This window comes from Brienomyrus brachyistius, chromosome 2 (assembly GCF_023856365.1).
Source record: "Brienomyrus brachyistius isolate T26 chromosome 2, BBRACH_0.4, whole genome shotgun sequence".
Classification (NCBI taxonomy): Eukaryota; Metazoa; Chordata; class Actinopteri; order Osteoglossiformes; family Mormyridae; genus Brienomyrus; species Brienomyrus brachyistius.
The window spans coordinates 21,481,067-21,499,937 of record NC_064534.1 but is presented as its reverse complement, the minus strand read 5'-3'; the positions used below and the strand labels follow the sequence as shown (position 1 = coordinate 21,499,937).

General features: G+C 44.4%; 2 protein-coding genes and 1 non-coding gene across 4 annotated transcripts; 2 read left to right on the top strand and 1 right to left on the bottom strand.

Moving 5' to 3' along the window:
- Nucleotides 1-1,925: 1,925 nt before the first annotated feature.
- Nucleotides 1,926-7,906, bottom strand: trmt2a (tRNA methyltransferase 2 homolog A). 2 transcript variants are annotated; one of them, XM_048994274.1, is made up of 12 exons: nt 7,761-7,906; nt 6,856-7,470; nt 5,613-5,721; nt 5,233-5,414; nt 4,533-4,647; nt 3,843-3,958; nt 3,632-3,743; nt 3,273-3,395; nt 2,960-3,035; nt 2,729-2,845; nt 2,405-2,501; nt 1,926-2,315 (listed from the first exon to the last, which is right to left on the bottom strand). In XM_048994274.1, exons 2-12 carry the CDS (start codon nt 7,461-7,463, stop codon nt 2,114-2,116), a joined length of 1,857 nt encoding a protein of 618 aa, XP_048850231.1. In that variant the 5' UTR covers nt 7,464-7,470; nt 7,761-7,906; the 3' UTR covers nt 1,926-2,113. The 2 variants fall into 2 exon arrangements, with proteins under 2 accessions (XP_048850231.1, XP_048850242.1); XM_048994285.1 differs by having other exon boundaries at nt 6,856-7,465; nt 7,761-7,894.
- Nucleotides 7,907-13,672: 5,766 nt separating this feature from the next.
- Nucleotides 13,673-17,208, top strand: ranbp1 (RAN binding protein 1). The gene is made up of 5 exons (XM_048992747.1): nt 13,673-13,687; nt 15,458-15,585; nt 15,873-16,030; nt 16,413-16,541; nt 17,072-17,208. Exons 1-5 carry the CDS (start codon nt 13,673-13,675, stop codon nt 17,206-17,208), a joined length of 567 nt encoding a protein of 188 aa, XP_048848704.1.
- Nucleotides 16,742-16,868, top strand: LOC125732350 (small nucleolar RNA SNORA77). The gene has a single exon (XR_007391731.1). It is a non-coding gene; the product is annotated as a small nucleolar RNA SNORA77 (small nucleolar RNA).
- Nucleotides 17,209-18,871: the final 1,663 nt, after the last annotated feature.

The following is an 18,871-nucleotide window of genomic DNA, read 5'->3' as shown; positions in this document are numbered from 1 at the left end:
GTAATTTGTAAAGGAAAAAACAATGACAAATTACATTATTGTGCGATATTGCCTTAAAGGGGCAGCTCACCCCAAAACTGAAAGAAGACATTTTTAAGGGGTTTTAGTGCCCCTAAGCCAGGGGTGAGCAGTGTTATCCGCAAAAGGCTGGTGTGTATGCAGGTTTTTGGGGTAACCTTTAGGTCAGCTGTTCACACCCAGGTGTGAGGACTCTTCAGCCAATCAGTCCTCCAATTAGGGAGTTGCACAACGCCCCTTTCTGGATAAATTCACGTGTTTTTGCCCTGTTTGGCTTTACACCTACAGTAGGACGTGCAAAATGAGCGCAGGAAACGCACGGCAGACATGATGTGTACGCTTATGCGCACCCAATATCTAAACTGTTTTGCTGGGAGTCGACTAGTCTTGGAGATGTCAGCCATAGAAATGTCAGTCTTCTCTCAAATAGAATGGGACCAGATGGCATTCTTGCTGTGGCGATTCAAGTACCAAAAAATACATTTCAAAAATTCAACAGCAATTTTGCCAGAAATAATATTTTTACATGACAATCCACAGACTTTGTAGTAAGCAGTTTAATGTAGGAACTATTTTCTTCTACCGATCTCCACACATATTGCACCGCTGCACAGAAGATAGTTCTGCTTCTGCTCACATCTTCTGTGCAGTGATACATTGCTATACATAGGTACATGAAAATTATGCTTCATACAGGGTCCCTCGATGATTCGCTGTTAAGCCTATCCTTTGGCTATCTGTGGTAGGTCTTGGAATATATCGTCCACAGCTATGGAGATGTTACTGTAATGGATTTTAAGGGGCTTGTAACAATGCGTTTGCTGCCAGGAAAGCATGGAGGATAACATTGTAATGCTAAGAACTTTTTATATTCTTTTGCAATTTGCCCTTCTCTGTGACGTTATCTATGGTGTGTGTGTACACACATATACACACACATATACACACACACACACATACACATTTACACACACACACACATACACATTTACACACACACATACACATTTACACACACACACACACACATACACATTTACACACACACACACACACATACACATTTACACACACACACACACACATACACATTTACACACACACACACACACATACACATTTACACACACACACACACACATACACATTTACACACACACACACACACATACACATTTACACACACACACACACACACATACACATTTACACACACACACACACACATACACATTTACACACACACACACACACATACACATTTTTACACACACACACACACATACACATTTTTACACACACACACACATACACATTTTTACACACACACACACACATACACATTTTTACACACACACACACACATACACATTTTTACACACACACACACACACACACACACATACATATGCTCCTCTACTTACAAACTTTCAACTTACGAACTTTCACACATACGAACGAAAAGGACTGTAAGTCCAAATTGTGTTCCTTAGGCTCCTGGCGCACAGCAGTGTAACGTGCGTACTCCCAGCATCCTAGTTCTTTGTACTTGCGTATACCCATAAAATTTCAAGTTACGAACGGTAATTGGAGTTACTAAACTGCCCGTAGGTGTGCATGTGTGAGTGAATGGTGTGTGTGTGCGCCCTGCGATGGGCTGGCCCCCCATCCTGGGTTGCTCCCTGCCTCGTGCCCATTGCTTCCGGAATAGGCTCCGGACCCCCCCGCGACCCAGTAGGATAAGCGGTTTGGAAAATGGATGGATCGATGGAAGTTACGAACGGCCATTTGGGGAGCGTCTGCATGCGAGCACATGTGTGTGATTATAAAATTTATTTTTATTTTATATATATATATATATATATATATATAAAAACTGAAAATGATGCTGCAGGACTTGGAGTAAATAAGTGGCACTTTTGTTTATTCCCACCAAAATCACCTTAAGTTCATTAATTTGCTAAAAGAAAAAATTGAGCAGCAGAGAAGCTCTAAAGCCTGCTAACTTCATAAAAGCATAACCAAGTTTCAGTGGAGGTGGGTGTCCACTGGAGCCAACACTGGGTCTTCCTGGTCCAGAGAGCATCACCACCTGCTAGCTGGCTGTAGGCTGTGTCTCCTTCTCCTCCAGCACAGTGGTGGCAGTAACATCACCATCACCCTGGGAGCCGTAGTCCACCCTCTCCAGCAGGAGCAGCAACTCACAGTGCATGGTCTGAGGGAACAAATCCACAGCCATGGTGCGGACAGGCCTGAACGGCGCCCCACGGACTCGGTTGGAGGGGGCCCTGCAGAGGCTGCCCAGGGGAGAAGGGGGTCCAATGAGGATATGGGAAACACGTACAAGGGAGCAATTTCAAACTAGTCCTTCTGGGTAATAACTTACTCGACGAAATTGTTCATGGCGGCCTTTGCGTTGCAGGCTACGTACACCAGCCTCTTCAAATGTTCGGCTCTCCTGATGGCTAGGATGACCTTGGAGTCTGGATTAGAGAGCACAAGACGTACAGTTTCCCACAAACACAGTTCTGGAGGTGAAAGACCTTTACGACAAGCGTTTCCAACTGCCCTCCTTCCGGGGCTCAGTATATAACCAACAGGGCCTGCAGGGGGTGCTGTTTCTCGTCAGTCGAACATACCTGCCAGAAGGCTCTGTTGCATTTGAAATAAGCAAATAAAATTAAAAGATTTTAAAGGATTAAACACTTACGTAGACCTGCCCGGGGCGGATCCACAATGGCTGTCAGGTTATTAGATACGACTGCATTGAGCAGAGATGGGAAGACGTCTTCCGCTTTCCCACAGTGGAACTCGACGTTCGTCACACCTGACATACATACGTTATGATCTTCAGCAGGTTCACGGAGAGTGACAAACATTAACATGTTCTGAGCAGAATATCCAGGTTGAGTTACACTGGTACGGATGGAAGGCGTCCTACCATTAATCTGAGCATTGACCTTGGCGTCCTCCACTGCCTCCTGACACAGCTCAATCCCAATCACCTTCTTCACCCTCTGAGAGGAAACAACTTCCGTTACATGAAAGAACAGGCTCTACTGCACCCTCAATCTGATATGAAAATATGGTTCTACTTTGGACAGCTTCAAGGCCACTGTGGGTCACTAGTATTCAATGAACCACTGGAATGTGCATTGGAAATCCCTTAAGCTCAAGTTGAACAACTCTCAAATGATGACAACAGAGCATCATTACAGTAAGTGTTCCTTTTGACAGGAGGGCAAGTTCTTCACCTTAGCCAGGGAGAGGCCGATGGTCCCTGTTCCGCAGCAAACATCCAGCACGGTGCTGTCCTGATCCAGCTGGGCCCATTCACCCACAGTGGAGTACAGCACTTCTGCAGCCGGCGTGTTGATCTGGAGGCGATGAGGACATGAGACTCTACACACGTGCCTTTGCCATACAGCCCAATCAAGGAAGACCACAAAGTCATGTGACCAAGTCCATTATTGCCACAGTGTAAAAGAACATCACTCATTTGTAGAATCTATTTGGTTATCTGTCCTATTGACTGTACAAAACCTCATGACTGAGCTATCAGCTTACAGATAGCTTTGTTAGTGGGCTGGATGTGGGAGGGAGGGGTGCATACCTGGAAGAATGAGTGTGGAGATATCCGGAACTTCAGGCCAAGAAGTTCTTCGTGAATCCACTGCTCTCCAGCCACATGTTCACAGGGAAGGTCTTCAACGTTCGGGGATGTCCTCGTATGGACGAAACATAGCGCTGTTACCTTGTGTCCCATACTCATCATCCACTTTACATTTTTACGCTACCGTACGAGGTGGTTGATGCTTTGGTACCTTTGTCCCTCCTGCACAAAGTAGAGGGAGGTCACTCCACTCTCCTTCCCTGGTCCCTCTGTAAAATGCTCTCTGAGGGAGCTCTTCAAGAGGTTCAGCTCCTCCTCGGCAAGTTTCTGCAATGCAAGGAGAGACCCATGATCTGACCTAGAAAGAAACCCACAGTGGTGAAACGGTTCCCACCATGTGACCTTCTACCCAACCAGACCCATACAGAAATCAGGGGCCAGAAACCCAACTCCTCTTAAGAGATGTGATTATGGGGTTTCATGCAAAGCTTTGACTCTTCCGTGAATTAAAACATAAATCATTCTGTTAAAGGCTACGTATTATATAACATATCTAATGAACTGGACAGGAAACATTTTCCTCTTCCATGTTCCATCTACAGAACGACTCAGCAGCACTTTCACTTAAGTCGTTGCAAAGATCAACAGTGAGAAGCAGGACAGCTCTGTTGAGTTGGACATTCAAGAGAGACCTGTAAACGGAGACCAGCGACAGACCATAAAGACAGCCGAGAACAGACACAGGACCATCACATACTAGACCTTTAATTCCATTCTCAAACAATTTCTACTACTCTGGGGAATCCTGCCATTTCTCCTTAAAAAACATCCATCTGAAAATTGGTCTCGATGGGGGTTAGAGGTCAAAAGGTCAATGCAGCAGTCAGAGATTATTCCATACCTGTGGGTTGAAGAAGACCATGGCCATTATCTGAGAGGTGCGGCTGGTGCGCACAGTCAGCTGTTTCCAGTGGCCTTCGTATGTCTCGGGGCTGTAAACAGTGTACTTAGTCGTCCTGTAAGATGCCCGAAGGAGAAGACAGGAGTTAGAATCATTCATAAAAAAGAATGTTGCTACACCCACACGGCTGACTCCCATCCTCAGAAACACACCATAAGATGCATCTGAAAACAACATAACTATGACCTCTCACATGAAAGCTCACATCATGCTAGTGTAAGAGGATGAAAATCAGTTACCCCATAAGGTGTGGATATGTAGGCACATATATATATATATTTTTCCCTCCCATTTTTTTCTTTTCTTTCTCCTTGCTTTCCTCCTCCGTGTTTATCCACATGCATATGTGTATTAGTTCAGACTCCCTTCCGATGGGGGGGGGCTGGAGCACGAGTGTTGGGTAGAGCAATAATCCTGGGCAGGGAATTCATCTTGAATAAATCGTGCACGGAAGCACTGTTGTTTAAACGTGTGCCGTTTTTCTTTCCCAACACAGAACTCTGTCGCCTTGATTCTTTTTTATTGGAGGACACTGGCCTAGCCTTGCAGCTAGGTTGGTTACACTAGCATGATGGATTCGGGATCTTCTGGGGAGGTGGTGACCAGCAGCTATCGGACGTTTGTCTCTGTAATCACTTACCTAATGTAGTCCTGAAAGTGGCTGACCACCCTCTTGGCCTCCTGAGGGACGTGGACCGTATCAGAGGGTCCGACCACAGCACAGGATCCCCCCTTGTACTTTCCCAGACGGAAACCTATGGTCTTGTCTTCTCCGTTTGCTCCCGTCCCAATAAGAAACTCACATTTGTTCCTGTAGTCGGTCTATTTCAAAATAAAGATACTTCAGGTCACGCAATTACAGAAGATGCAACGCACAGCACCCATTTGAGCTGCTGACCAATCAATTCACTGATGAAATGACCTCTTTCACCAAACAGCTACATCTCCTTTAAAATGGTATCCGAACCCCATCAATGGCAGTCGTATGTGGCGTGAGCTGCGACAAGCCTGCAGTCGTACCTGCACAGGCGACGGACGGATTCCCTCCAGCGGGCAGCACATGTTGTTGTATTTCTGCTTCTGGACAAACAGCCAGGGAAGCATGGCTTTGTTGCTGTTACTGATTTCCCTAAGCAGGTGGAGAGAGGTAGAGAGATGATTTAATTCTGCTGTTTGCACAAATACAGGCACACCAGCGTTCCTTGGTTTTCACATGCGCCATCTTGGTCTATGAGGGAACAAACAGTGGGAGCAAAGCCTGGGGTCAGAGTGCACAGTCAGTTATTCATCCTGCATCCTGGGAGAAGTTTCTGGTGATATTTATCTGCCGACCACAGGATATGGACACAGACTGCTAACCTGCAGAGACACAGCATAGACAAGGACAAGGACAGAGACCGGCACAAGACAAACAAACAAAAGCCAGAGATATAAATACAATGAAAATTCCTTTATCACATCAGACCTTGAAATGAAGAAGGGTCAGGGTATACAGGCGAAATGTTTTTCATGATAATTATTTTCATATGGAAGATTATCAATGATTATCACAACATATTTCAATCCATTATTTCTTTATTTTAATGCTCCGTTTTTTATTAAAATTCCCACAGATTTGCCCTTAAACAGATTCAGAATATGAAAAATATATTGAACGACAAGTTGAACGGACTGGAAAATGAAATCTAATTTTAGTAAATAAATCATACAAAAATGTATTTTTTGTTGTATGGTGTAACACTACATGTTCTGTCGCCAGGTTTTCTCACTGGCTGCCTCGGTGTTTATTCCAGGTAACGGGTTTGACTGGAGCTGGGCGGTACATCCTACATATTATCAGAGATTATCACAATATTGATATTTATCACAACATTCTAAAATAATATTCTAAAATTTAACACAGTAAAGTATGACAGGTGGTTTTGAGTTTTTCTGATCTGAATATCCATCTGAATGGATATGAATCCATTCATCCACCCATGGATTTTCTGCCATTTATCGGGAGTCAGGTCTCAGATGCAGCAGTCTAAGCCGGGAAGGCCCATGTCTTCCACTGCCACCTGATCTACATTGCACCCGACTCCCATGGCTCCCCCTGCAGGTGATGGACCCACAGGAGGGCGGACCCATGATACTTCTTCGGGCTAAGCCCGGCCGGGCCCCATGGGTAAAGGCTGGGCATAGCCAGACGTGTACATAATAATACGATGTTTGACCGATAGATCACCCAGCCCCAGCTGGGACCATGGGACCCGTCCCCTACCTGGCCAGCCTCTGCAGGACCCCCTCCACTTCCCGCAACTTCCTACTGAGCTGCTCCTCATAAGGTACGTTCCAGAGTGGTGTCACCACGTCGGCTATCTGTTTGCTGAGGGGCTCCGCATCAGTGGCCAGCTCCCGCTTGCAGTCGGGCTGCTCGCTGCTCTCTGCCTCCTCCTGCTTCCTCTTTCTGAGAATGGGGTCGGCCTTGGGCTTGGCCAGACGCACACTGAGCACCCGGCCCTTCCACAGCATGCCGTGCACGGCTTTCATGGCTTTGTCCCGCTCCTCCTGGCTCTTGAAGGTAACGAAGGCGAAAGTCTGCTTGCCAAACAACTTGATCTTGTGTGGGTTCAGTCTGTGCTTGTTGAGGAACTTCTTAAGGTCATTGAAGCCTATAAATTTAGGGAGGTTCTGGATCTCCACCTTGAATATCTCAGAGGTGAACAGGTCTCCCTTGATGTAGCGGTAGACCCCCGGGTCAGATCTGGCCTTTTCCATCTCATCCATCTGACCTTCAGCAACAGTTTGTCCATCCTCTCTTTCCACAACCTCCTCTGCTTCTGCAGTTAAGGAGGCACCATCTTCAGTGCCCTCTCCAACTTCTGCCATCTCTTTACTCCAAATTAAAAAATTAATTTGAATGGTTACTTTATGCAAGGTCAGTGTTGCAATTCAGCAAACTTACCAGCTACTTTAACGAAGTAGTCGGATCCAAAGTTAAACATTTATGTAGCATTTATTCAGTAAACTCAAGCAAGCAAACCAGAGTAAAATCACTGACGTTTGTACAGTAACTAAAACCGATTTCTGTAAAGCCGCTTACTGTAAAATACTACCATATGTCTTTTTTAGTTACGTGAGGCACAAAAACTGTATTGTAAGTTTTTTTTATATCCGTCAACTTACAAGAAAAAGGCTCTCAATGCACCACGTTCGATAGAAGCATAAGCCAAGTGTCTATTAATCCAGCATGAGCGTGCAGGACGCCATATTAGCCATGCAAACCACGTGACCTCTAGACGCTAAGAACGATGGGAAATAGTGCTATTTGACGGCGTGTACGCGATTTCCAACCCATTTCCAGTAAACCAAGTCCCTTGTTCCGATCCTATCATCCGGGTGGGTGTTATTTTTTCTTGCATCTGCTTTCCTCCAGTAACGTGCCTCTGCTGAACCTGACATGCGCTTGTCGAAGCTCATTGGTATATGGGCGGACAACACTTCTGACGCGAAATTACGCAAAACCACAAAGCGCTACATGAATTAATAGTCATGCAAAATTTTAACGCGTCGGCAAGCGTTAATTTTTCATCAAGTAAGTAGCCCAATACTTTGTAGTCATATAATTAAATTTAATCTTCATGTACAAGTAAAAGCTTTGTGTCTAAGCTATGAACAGACATAGGAGTATACTCAAATATTAAATTGCTTGGGAAAAAAATAAGGAAATCATAAATATGAGACATATACACATAAATAACAGACATATACACAGGGTATATAACGAAATAATAATAATACATTTTTAAAAGATAAATTCAAGTGTTTTAAATTGATCATCAGCAAACTTCTTGTGAAAATAGATATTTTACGTTCAGATCATCCATTTAGGGTTAACATTACCACAAGGAAAAACGACGGTTTTTTATATTTTAAAAACATAACAGCATGACTGTGAACAATATATTGTTGAAATTCAAAGTCAGTTAGAGCATTTGTTGTAAGTGAGCCTCATCATTTGTAAAAGAAACTACAGAGAGTGACTGCGGGCCCCCTGTGAGGTAGGACAGTTAACTCTTCATGCAAAGAGGCACTGCAGTCTGATCATGGAAGGTGGTGGGGGAGGGGATCAAATGGGACTGCTGCAAAAACTTTGTACAGCCTGTGAGCAGAGTTCGATCCTCCTTTGCTTGACTATACCGATGGTCCATGGTTACTGTTTTTTTTTAAAGCGGGTCTGCCAGCTGCAGACACCACCTTGCTCACTTTTACTTTCCGGCAGCCGACAGATGTGGGCTGTGCTGCTGTGTTAGTCCCGGCCCTTTTGTGAGCCTGTGGAATAGCCTCTGCCCGTTTCCATGCCAGAAGCACTAAAACGGCCAGACGTGCAGAGCCGGGTTTACTCTCAATTTAACAGAAGTCTTCACGAAAGCTGATGCGGCTCCATGCATCTCCGTCCCATTTCAGACCATGGCTGAAAACTCCGGGCACCTGATGTTCCACCTCTTTTGACTTCACAAGCTGTGAAATAAAAGAATTGCTATGCACTGCTAGCATGCCATCAGTCAACAACGTGATGTCAGCTACCAGCTCATAAATCTGAGGGAGGTTTCAGCTACACACAGACTCTCTTTAACATATGGCTAGACAGTGATTCATAATTAAAAGTGCGTTAACTAGGTGCTGTTATTAAAGGAAAATGCAATTAATTAGGTCCATCACATCTTGAAAACCTGAGGTAGGAAAAATAATATAATTGTATGTCAGGAGTGTGATTTCCATTTAAACCAATAAATAATGGTTACATTATAAATGGAGATTCATGTGCAATGACCGAAGTACTAGTAATATCACAAGAGGATCATTGGTTAAGTCTGAATGTACGCGTTCATGTCATCATTTCTACTCCGTTTTGCATTACTCTGCTGTAACATTGTGTACATAGCCACGCAGTGTACTAATGGATTTGCCCGAACCCCCTCCCCCCAGAATTTTTGGTTTCTGATCTCGCACGTAGGCTAGTAGTAAAATAGCACGATTGAAGCCCCCCTCGAAATTTGATTCAGCTCCCTGGTTATTGAAATCGACAGCGGGGAACCCCCCCCCCCCCCCCCCCCCGGTTGGCAAAGTCTGAGATTGCATTACCATTGTTTGCAGCGTTCACCAGATAAAACTCCACATTTCCTCTCTGAACTGCAGTTATTTTATAGTTTTGAGAATCCTAATGGATTCTTTACCTTTGTCACAAGCAATGAAGCTGCAGTCGATGACAGCACACCTGGAGGACAGCCTTCGCTCTTGATGTGGATGGTACAGTGGGACGTCACGTGTGGCTGTCTTACACTGCCCTCTTGACATGCTCCTGTCGGGCATCCTTTGTTGAAGGAGTTCACTGCACATGGTGCTTTTTCACAAAAACGTTCTTCTTGCTTTGTTTACACCTGTGCACATGCTGGTCCAGTCATCCAGAAGGATAACTAACCTCATCATTATCATCTTAGCTTCCTGCGGTTTGTCATGTGGGGCAAAGGGCAGCTAGATCTAAGTTAAGCAACTGAATCTGTTAGCTAGATTCACGGCTAACAGTGGATAGCATTCAGGAAACTAAACTATACACTGTAGGGCTGTCCCATGTCGTATACTGAAATTTCAAATTGCATAGCTTGATTAAGACACAAGGTGCCCTTTATCCAGGTCACTCCCTTGGTAAGATGTAAAAAACTGAGGGGGATCTAACAGCATTTAGAGGTCGCTCTGGACGGAGTATTTCATATGCATTAGCTACATTAAATATGTAGTGCCTTGCTGAGGCAGCTCTTACAGCTTGGAAGTGGCATGTCTGATACGTTTCAGAGGAGTTGATCGGCTTGGCCTTTTTTTGAAGAACAGATCAACTCAACAAAGAGGATATCTATGATTCAGGATCTGAAGAAGCCTCCAAAGAAAAAAGTTCTGGAACGATTTGAAGGCAAGAAAAGTTCTCCTCTGAAGCCGCTGAGTGAGTTTGTGATAGCAAAGACCTTAAGCATTTTCAGAGCGCTTCTTCCAGGTGGTGCTGAATAAGCTGACTGACTTTTGCAGAAGACCCCATCTACAAACGGTTCAAAATGGCCTGTGACTAGATGATAGTTACCACTGATTGTGTGGTGAAAGTGCAATTTCTCTTGTGATGAAATTCAGCTCGACTCTCATAAAGGAGGAGCATCAGGAACATGCTGGTCAGGTACATCCTGACAGTTGTGTGGCAGCATCATCATGACAGGTTGTGCTGACCTAGGAAGCTTTCAACAAATAGTTTTGTTGAATAACAGGGTTCACTGTGTCTGAGATGTTCACGGGTCACAAAATTAGAGTCCTAGTCAAATCCCAGTTCTCTGACTTAGAGTCTGAGCTAAGTCTCAAGTCTCCATTGTGGTTCCAACTTGACATTACTAGTTATCAAAATTTAACTGCGTATTTGTGTTTTTTTCTATTAGCAGCTGATGCGACTAAATGGGAATCACCACTTGGACAGTTCAGAAACTGCATGTCTCATAGTTCGTTAGGCTTATGAACATTTTAAAAAAGTAACTGATATCTCAAATTCCTTTGAAGCAATAACGTTTTTGTATAAACCTAAGCACTCTTCTAATGTGGATTTTAAAACGAATACTTTATGATGAAGACATCCTTTGCAGGAAATTTTAGCATCGCTTCCAGAGTCGGAATGTACATGTACAGTCGTGGCCAAAAGCTTTGAGAATGACACAAGTATTAGTTTTCACAAACTTTGCTGCTTCAGTGTTTGTAGATCTTTTTGTCAGATATTTCTATGTTTTACTGGAGTATAATTACAAGCATTTCATGAGTGTCAAAGGCTTTTAATGACAATTACATTAAGTACCACTATCGAGTGAGCCCACGTTACTGTATCAAGAAGGTCAGAGATAACCGTCAGAGATGGGGACCCAACTTCCAGCACATTTTTTAAATTTTGAAGTCATTAAAACAATTTGTAATTTATTAGACACGCTCACATCTTTGAAAGTTTGCATCTTGACAGTTGGTATGAACAGGATTTTCTGTACAGATGTTTTTGAATATAATGTGACATGGGTGTTTGAGTTATTTATCCTTCGTTAAATCGGTAGGTAGACGTGGAAGTGAAAAATGTTAAAGCAGTGTTAGGATAATAGGATTATGTGCATTTAACTCTGTTTACCTACAAATGAGATAAAGGGAGCATGTGGGTACAGGTCCAGGGATGCGAGTGTGAGTGGACTCCTACCTGCAGCAAACACGTGCTATGAGCAGTTCGTGATGGTCGACAGTTTGATGAGTTCAAACATCACGATATCTAACCCTATTTAGGGGTGCTACTTATCAAAGAATTAATTTTTTTCCATCGAAACTGGGGGAACAGATCAGGGTCCCTATGGGGGGAGTCCCTGGGGAGTGGGGGGGATGCAAACACACACATTCTAATACTATAAAGGAGAGTGATTTTGTCACATCACATGCCCCGACCACCTGACCTAAACACAGCAGAGATAGTTTTGGAGGAGTTTGACCAGAGAGTGAAGGTAAAGCGGCCATGAGAGCTCTGCAAATATGGGGGACCTATTTCAGGACAGCTGGAAAAGCATCGCAGGAGGCCACCTCATGGAACTGAGAGATAGTAGGGTCAGCCAGTCCCTGGGCTGGGCTCTGCCGACCATGGGATTTGAACTAGTAACATTCTGATTCCCAACCCAGAGAACTGCCCCACCTCCCCAGAAAATTATTTTTTAAATACTTTTTCTTCTTGGTGCATAAGCCCTGCTGAAAATAAATAGCATAGAACAGCGTGATTTCCATGCTGCACCAGCATGGAATAATCACCAGCAGTGAAATAAAACTGTCGCTACTCTAAACTGTACAACGAACAAGGTCTAATAAAAGCCTACTGTTACTCGTGAAACAAAGATTAGAGCGCGATTTTAAAAAAGACAGACATCATAGAAGTCGGTACCAGCTGCGGAGTTCGCAAACGTTCGCCAAATGAAACCGATTGCTAGATCGCAGCTATGATTTTGTCACACAGCTGGGACCTGATGTACTGGGACTGGGCTGGAAATTGCGTATACTCGACAGGGAAACCACGTGAACACAGGGCGCTAAGAACGACGGGAAAACAATGGCAGCATTTTGAATAAAAGTATATTTACATTTTGGATACAGTGATACAGCCATAGGCATTAACACGTTAATGTAAAAAGTAACCATTTCACTATTACGGACCTGTGACAATACTTGAAAGACATTAGTTTTCTAAAATATATTTTTAGATATAAGAAATTCATATATAAATCATGTTCCCTGCAATATAGTTTTCGCCAAAATATACACCTAATATTCGGGATGGTTTACTACATTTTATTTATAATTGCCAGAATATTTTTGTTAAAGGTATTTTTTGTGGAAAAGACTGCAAAGCAAATAGTCTGAACACAAGAAAACTAGAACGATATCCTCGCAAACTCTTCCACATACTAAGTTTTCATTCATTAAGAATAATGACGAGATACCCTGACGACCCCGGCTAAAGATATGAATATAATATGTGAAAACTTTCCAAAACCAAATAAAAATTCTCAATAGTTTCAAGTTTACCAGGATGTCACATATGGGTTAAATGCAGAGGACACATTTCGTCCACTGTGTGCTGTGGTGTGTCAACAATGATCATTGATCACTAAATTCTAAAAATACTCCGAGATGCAAGAACACAATATTACCAGTCACTAATTAATAATAACCAATATCTGAGAGAAGCGCATTTAATCATAATTTGCTTCAGCAACAATAAAAACACACTCCAGGTATTAATGCATAAAAGAGATAAAAAAAAACATTCGCTGTACTATGAGAAACATAAATGCATACGTAATAAGCAATTTTCCGTGAATGGGGACATTTGAGCGGCGCCCCGGGCGGCAGGAAGCGGGAGGACCGACGGCGGAGAACAGGGGGCTCGCAGGGTTAAGGAAGGGGGAGGACGGGACGGGACAAGAGAGAGAGAAGGAGAGGGAGGCACACCGGTGGACAGCAAGCGCAATCCGACAGCATCTAACGTTAACATGGCAGACACCAAGGTAAGAATGCGTCGATGGCCAGCACCGAAGCCCCGCGGTGCACGGAGGCTGTCATTTCGGGGCCCCGTGCGGGATTTCAGACATATTTTGGGTTCTTTCCTCACCTCACCGGTTACTGTATGAGAGATGGAGATGGATGGAACCCGGGCGATGGGCCGGCTTGTTTGGCGCCGCCGCTGCTCTTGTGTTCTGGTCGGGGGGAGACTGGGGTACAAACACGTTGGATCAAACGATAATTCTATTGTCCGTGAAGTTAAAACGTGGAACGATTTTTAAAAAGTTGCGATTTTGCGCCGCAGCATCATTAGGAGCATCCTGTATGGGTAGCCTTAGCATGCTGATGTATGGCGCCACGGGCGTAGCTCTGCAGCTCATTAGAAGTGTCTTTTCCCGGGTAAATTTAGATCCAAAACGCCTCGTTTGGCGGCGAACTGGTGTGTGCTGGCATGAGCGGGATGTGCCAGGGTATCTCACTCCCGAAGTGGGATTAGCGCCGATCCCGCTTGTTTCCCGATTGTTGTTTTAATGGAACTGCGCTGCTGCTTTGCCCAGATATCCGAAAGTTTCTTACGTAGATCTAAGAAAGTGACGCTGTTCAGTGGCAATGAGGAATAATATTTAAAGTTATTTTTTTTTATTGAAGCTGGATGGATGAAACTGGCTCTTAAACCCTGGTTAAGCCGATAGATCAGCTCACATATGCCGGTCAGCTAGGTTTTGTCACAAGGCCACACAGAAGGTCTCCATGCGTTGCCGTTAGCCGGTCAGGCTAAAGTGACGAGGCTGCAGCGCCAAGGTTCCCTCACGGTGCTGTTATTATGCTAGGCTAGGCTAAAGAGGCGAAGCTGCATTGCTGCCGTGCCCGCACGGTGCTGGTATCATGCTGGGCTAGGCTAGGCTAAAGTGACGAAGCTGAAGTGCCGGGGTTCACAGACAGTGCTGTTAGCATGTTAGGCTAAAGTGACTAGGCCGCATCGCTCACATTTGTACAAGCCACCCGTTCGAAACCCGCGCCAAGTTTTTGAAATTCACCGGAAATAATTGTGTATTTTAATAAAACTCAACTTTAATCCTGTTTATATATAAATACATATTATACGTAAAGCAGAAGATTACAGAGAGTTTGCGCGGGTCCCCAAGCCCAGCGTACTCTTAGGCCTTCGCCTGGCCGGTTATGCATATCATACAAGCCCGCCTTCCATTTGTAAACAGCGAGAAACTCCCCTTCAGGCACCATAATGCCGATTTGTAAAAGCCAGCACTACGATTTTAAGCGTTATTTGAGGTGCTGGATGTGGGTACAGGATTGCGGGGACTTAAAACGCAGGAGTATGCTTTGAATGAATAAACTGGTTTGTGGGATACGGCAGTCGTGCTAAACCGGACTACGGCAGAACCGGACCGGCGCTCAGCAATACGTCAGCGGGGTGTGGGGTGCATCTACACGGCGGCTCTCGTACGAGAGGCCATCAGCCCGATCCATTGAAGTTCGGCATGTCGCATGGATTTGTGATTTGGCTAAATAAAAACAGGCCAGGGATTGGATTTCTGTAGGTCTCGGCTAATTTGAAGTTACCTGACTGATGCTTCTGTTAAAAAATATTTTTGTTACCTAAATTGAGGTTTTTTGCCTAAGCCATCCAGCTTATGTACTCTACTCTAGGGCACAGCAGTGGGTCACAAATCAACCTTTTACATGATGCTACCCGCTTCCTTGCATATAACACAGATTTATCCATAACGTGAATCAAATTGTATGCTTTTTGACAGGACACACAAGAAGAGCATGAGACTGCTACAGATGAGTCAAACCATGACCCCCACTTCGAGCCTATTGTGTCACTTCCAGAGCAGGATGTCAAAACATTAGAGGAAGATGAAGAGGAGCTCTTCAAAATGTGAGTGGGCCAATGGCAGTGTGATATTACAACCCACTGTTAAGAAACCTAACCATTTTGCTTATGTTGTCCTGGGGACTTGGACCTGTGTTTATTGTAAAATACCTTTGTGGTATTATACCTGTAAAGATCAGGAAGCAGTGCTTCACAGAGCAAAGAAGTCGTGCTATTATTGGTTGAGCTCTGTACATTGATGTCACCTTTTTGTCTTGCTGACGTGTGGTGCTGCAGTCCGGCAGCTGAGCATGTGTTGCATGAACGTCGAGCATACCTGTGTGTTTTCTCAGGCGGGCCAAACTGTACCGCTTCGCCTCAGAGAACGACCCGCCGGAGTGGAAGGAGCGGGGCACTGGTGACGTCAAGCTGCTCCGGCACAAGGAGAAGGGCTCCATCCGGCTGCTGATGCGGAGGGACCGCACCCTGAAGATCTGCGCCAACCACAATAGTGAGTCCAGGGCGAGAGGGTCCACGCCGGCACATCAGGTCGCTACAGGCTGATTGCTGTGTGTGTGTGTGTAAAATTAGGACTTCCACCATATTGTTTGGATGATCTGTTTGCGTTGATCTACATGAATGGACGTGCCGTCTGAAGGCACTCTATAGAAAACTCTCTTTGGGAACTCCCCTGCCTGTCTTTACATTCCTTACTTTTCCCTCCCTCATTGGGTACTTCAGTCTGAATTATTTCATTGTATTACATTGTCTGCCCTCTCTCACACTGTCCTTCACAGTATACATAAATGTACCTTTCATTGAACAGTTGCTGTGGTATTGTAAATTTTATATAATGATAATAAAGATGAATTGAATTAATTGCATTCCTCCAGTTGTTCCCTTGATGGATCTGAAGCCAAACGCGGGCAGTGACCGGGCGTGGGTGTGGAACACGCACGCAGACTTTGCCGACGAGCACCCAAAACCGGAGCTGCTGGCCATCCGCTTCCTGAACGCCGAGAGTGAGTCCTCGCCGTCGCTGTGCACCGCCACTCGCTGTGCTGACGGCAAATCCCCCCCCCCCCCCCACATCTGAACCAACATGCTCTCTGTTTCAGACGCACAGAAATTTAAAGTGAAGTTTGACGAATGCAAAGAAGAGGTCAGGAAGACTTTAGAAGGTTCAGGTAAGGAGATGTTACAGAAAGGCTGTCCGGCCCATGCAGACTCACTCTGCCCCTCGCTGCCGCCTTCAGCCTGGTGCTTTTGTGTCTGCTAGATCAACACGCAGAGCGTCATGGACGCTGGCTTCACCGTAGGCAAGTGTCTGTATGTTCTGGGACATGTAAACATACAAAATGTGTGGCCTTGTTTGAAGAGGTCAAACCTTTGGGCTTTTATTATGCGTTGCTTATATGACGACATAAGAGGCAGCGCACGCCCACCACGCTGAGTGAACGTGAGCTCAGGCAGAGAGATTCTTGCAGTGTCAGCGTGTATCTGACCTGAGGTGTGAGGTCACAATGGCCAATGCATGCTGCTGTCCTCATAGGCAGCACCCAGGATGCGGACAAGGTGACCGAGAAGCTGGAGGAGCTGTCCGTGAAAGAGCAGAGCGAACCTGCTGAAAAGCAGGGATCTGAGGAGAAGGAGAAGGAGAAGGAGGCAGACACCGCGGAGGAGAAGTGAAGCTGACGCTCACAGTCCTACGGTCTTCAACTTGTCATTTCCTTTTTTTCTACAATGGACTAAATAAACCGTATCTGGACACTTGCATTTTGTTTATTGAAGGGTTTTTGTTTCTTTGCCACCTAAGGTCATGATCTTGGCAAAACTTAAAGTAACCATTCCTTATTCATGAAAATGTACTTTTTATTTTATTTTTTTAAAATCTCTCTTCCCTTTTATGGTGGACGATGATCTGTAACCCAAGGCGTCTTTGACATTGTACTGTGATATGAGGCTTGATGTGGAACGGCTACCACATTGGGCATCGCTTTCAGTTGGGTTTTTTTCTTTCTTTTGAATGATGGATTTATATGGAGAGAGGAAATGATGTGTGGAGGCCTTTCCTGACAGGTGGAAGGGCTACCGTGCAGGCCTGAGTTGTGATATTCCTGTAACCCATTTGCCTGCGGTGAGGCCCTGCTTGTCTGCTCAGTTCTGAAGCGGTTTTGAGTTGCTGGAGGGAATGAAATGCACAGCAGGAGTGTGTGAGACCATGTGGCCATCTGTGGAACTTTAGTACCAAGCAGTTGTGTTCTTCGTTTTTATTTTATGATAGACTTAGATTCCACCAAAGCAGAAATAAAGATGACTTGTTATGACTTGACCTTGTGATTGATTGCATGCGTTTCCCTGGATTCATTCACTGCGTACCTTATTTTACTTTGCCTAGAGGCTGGGCTCACCTACCACTTCCCCTGTGTACCTTCTTTGAAGTGATGCAGATTGACCTCCTTACTGATTATTGGCTTGCTTATGGTGTCACAGTAAACCTCTAACGTTTGTTGTTCACAGAATAGGAAGGGGCTGGGTGGAGGCAGACTATCGGTAAAGTGTCTAAAATGAGCCCAGTTGAAGATGGGGCTCACTTTGAAATTCAGTGATATATATATATATACACACACAGTACAGGCCAAACGTTTGGACACACCTCATTCAATGTGGTGTCTTTATTTTCATGACCATTTACATTGGTAGATTTGCACACTTGCTAAACACCTCTGGGAACTCCTTCAAGACTGTTGGAAAACCATTTCAGGTGACTACCTCTTGAAGCTCATCGAGAGAATGCCAAGAGTGTGCAAAGCAGTAATCACCGCAAAGGGTGGCTATTTTGAAGAAACTAGAATATAAAACATGTTTTCAGTTATGTCACCTTTTTTTGTTCAGTACATAACTCCACATGTGTTCATTCATAGTTTTGATGCCTTCAGTGAGAATCTACCAATGTAAATGGTCATCAAAATAAAGACAACACATTGAATGAGATGTGTCCAAACTTTTGGTCTGTACTGTGTGTGTGTGTGTGTGTATATATATATAAAAAATAAGCTATTTTCTACCTAAAAGTTTTTATATGGATATTAAAGCTGCAGAAAAATTGTGCAAGACACCTATTAATGAACCTTTCGATCATGTGATCTCCAGTGTGATGTTAATCTATATGGATGCCCCTCAGGCAATTTATTCAAAGAAACAGCTAGAAGATGCAAAATTGAGAGTTATTAAAAACTGTAAAAATAAAAAAATATCCGTAAATTTACATTCAGGCTGAGGCCATAAACATAGGAATATGCAACATCCTCACAGAGCAGGAACATTTTACATACAAGTGTACAAGTGCTCC

Bases quoted from the DNA above. Each gene is read 5' to 3' on its own strand.
- trmt2a (XM_048994274.1), bottom strand. From the start codon at position 7,463: ATGGCAGAAGTTGGAGAGGGCACTGAAGATGGTGCCTCCTTAACTGCA. The intron at 3,959-4,532 runs GTATGGAATAAT...CTTGCATTGCAG, and splicing joins TGGTCTTCTTCAACCCACAG to AAACTTGCCGAGGAGGAGCT. The intron at 3,744-3,842 runs GTACCAAAGCAT...CGTCCATACGAG, and splicing joins TTTGTGCAGGAGGGACAAAG to GACATCCCCGAACGTTGAAG.
- ranbp1 (XM_048992747.1), top strand. The intron at 15,586-15,872 runs GTGAGTGGGCCA...GTGTTTTCTCAG, and splicing joins GAAGAGGAGCTCTTCAAAAT to GCGGGCCAAACTGTACCGCT. The intron at 16,031-16,412 runs GTGAGTCCAGGG...GCATTCCTCCAG, and splicing joins GATCTGCGCCAACCACAATA to TTGTTCCCTTGATGGATCTG.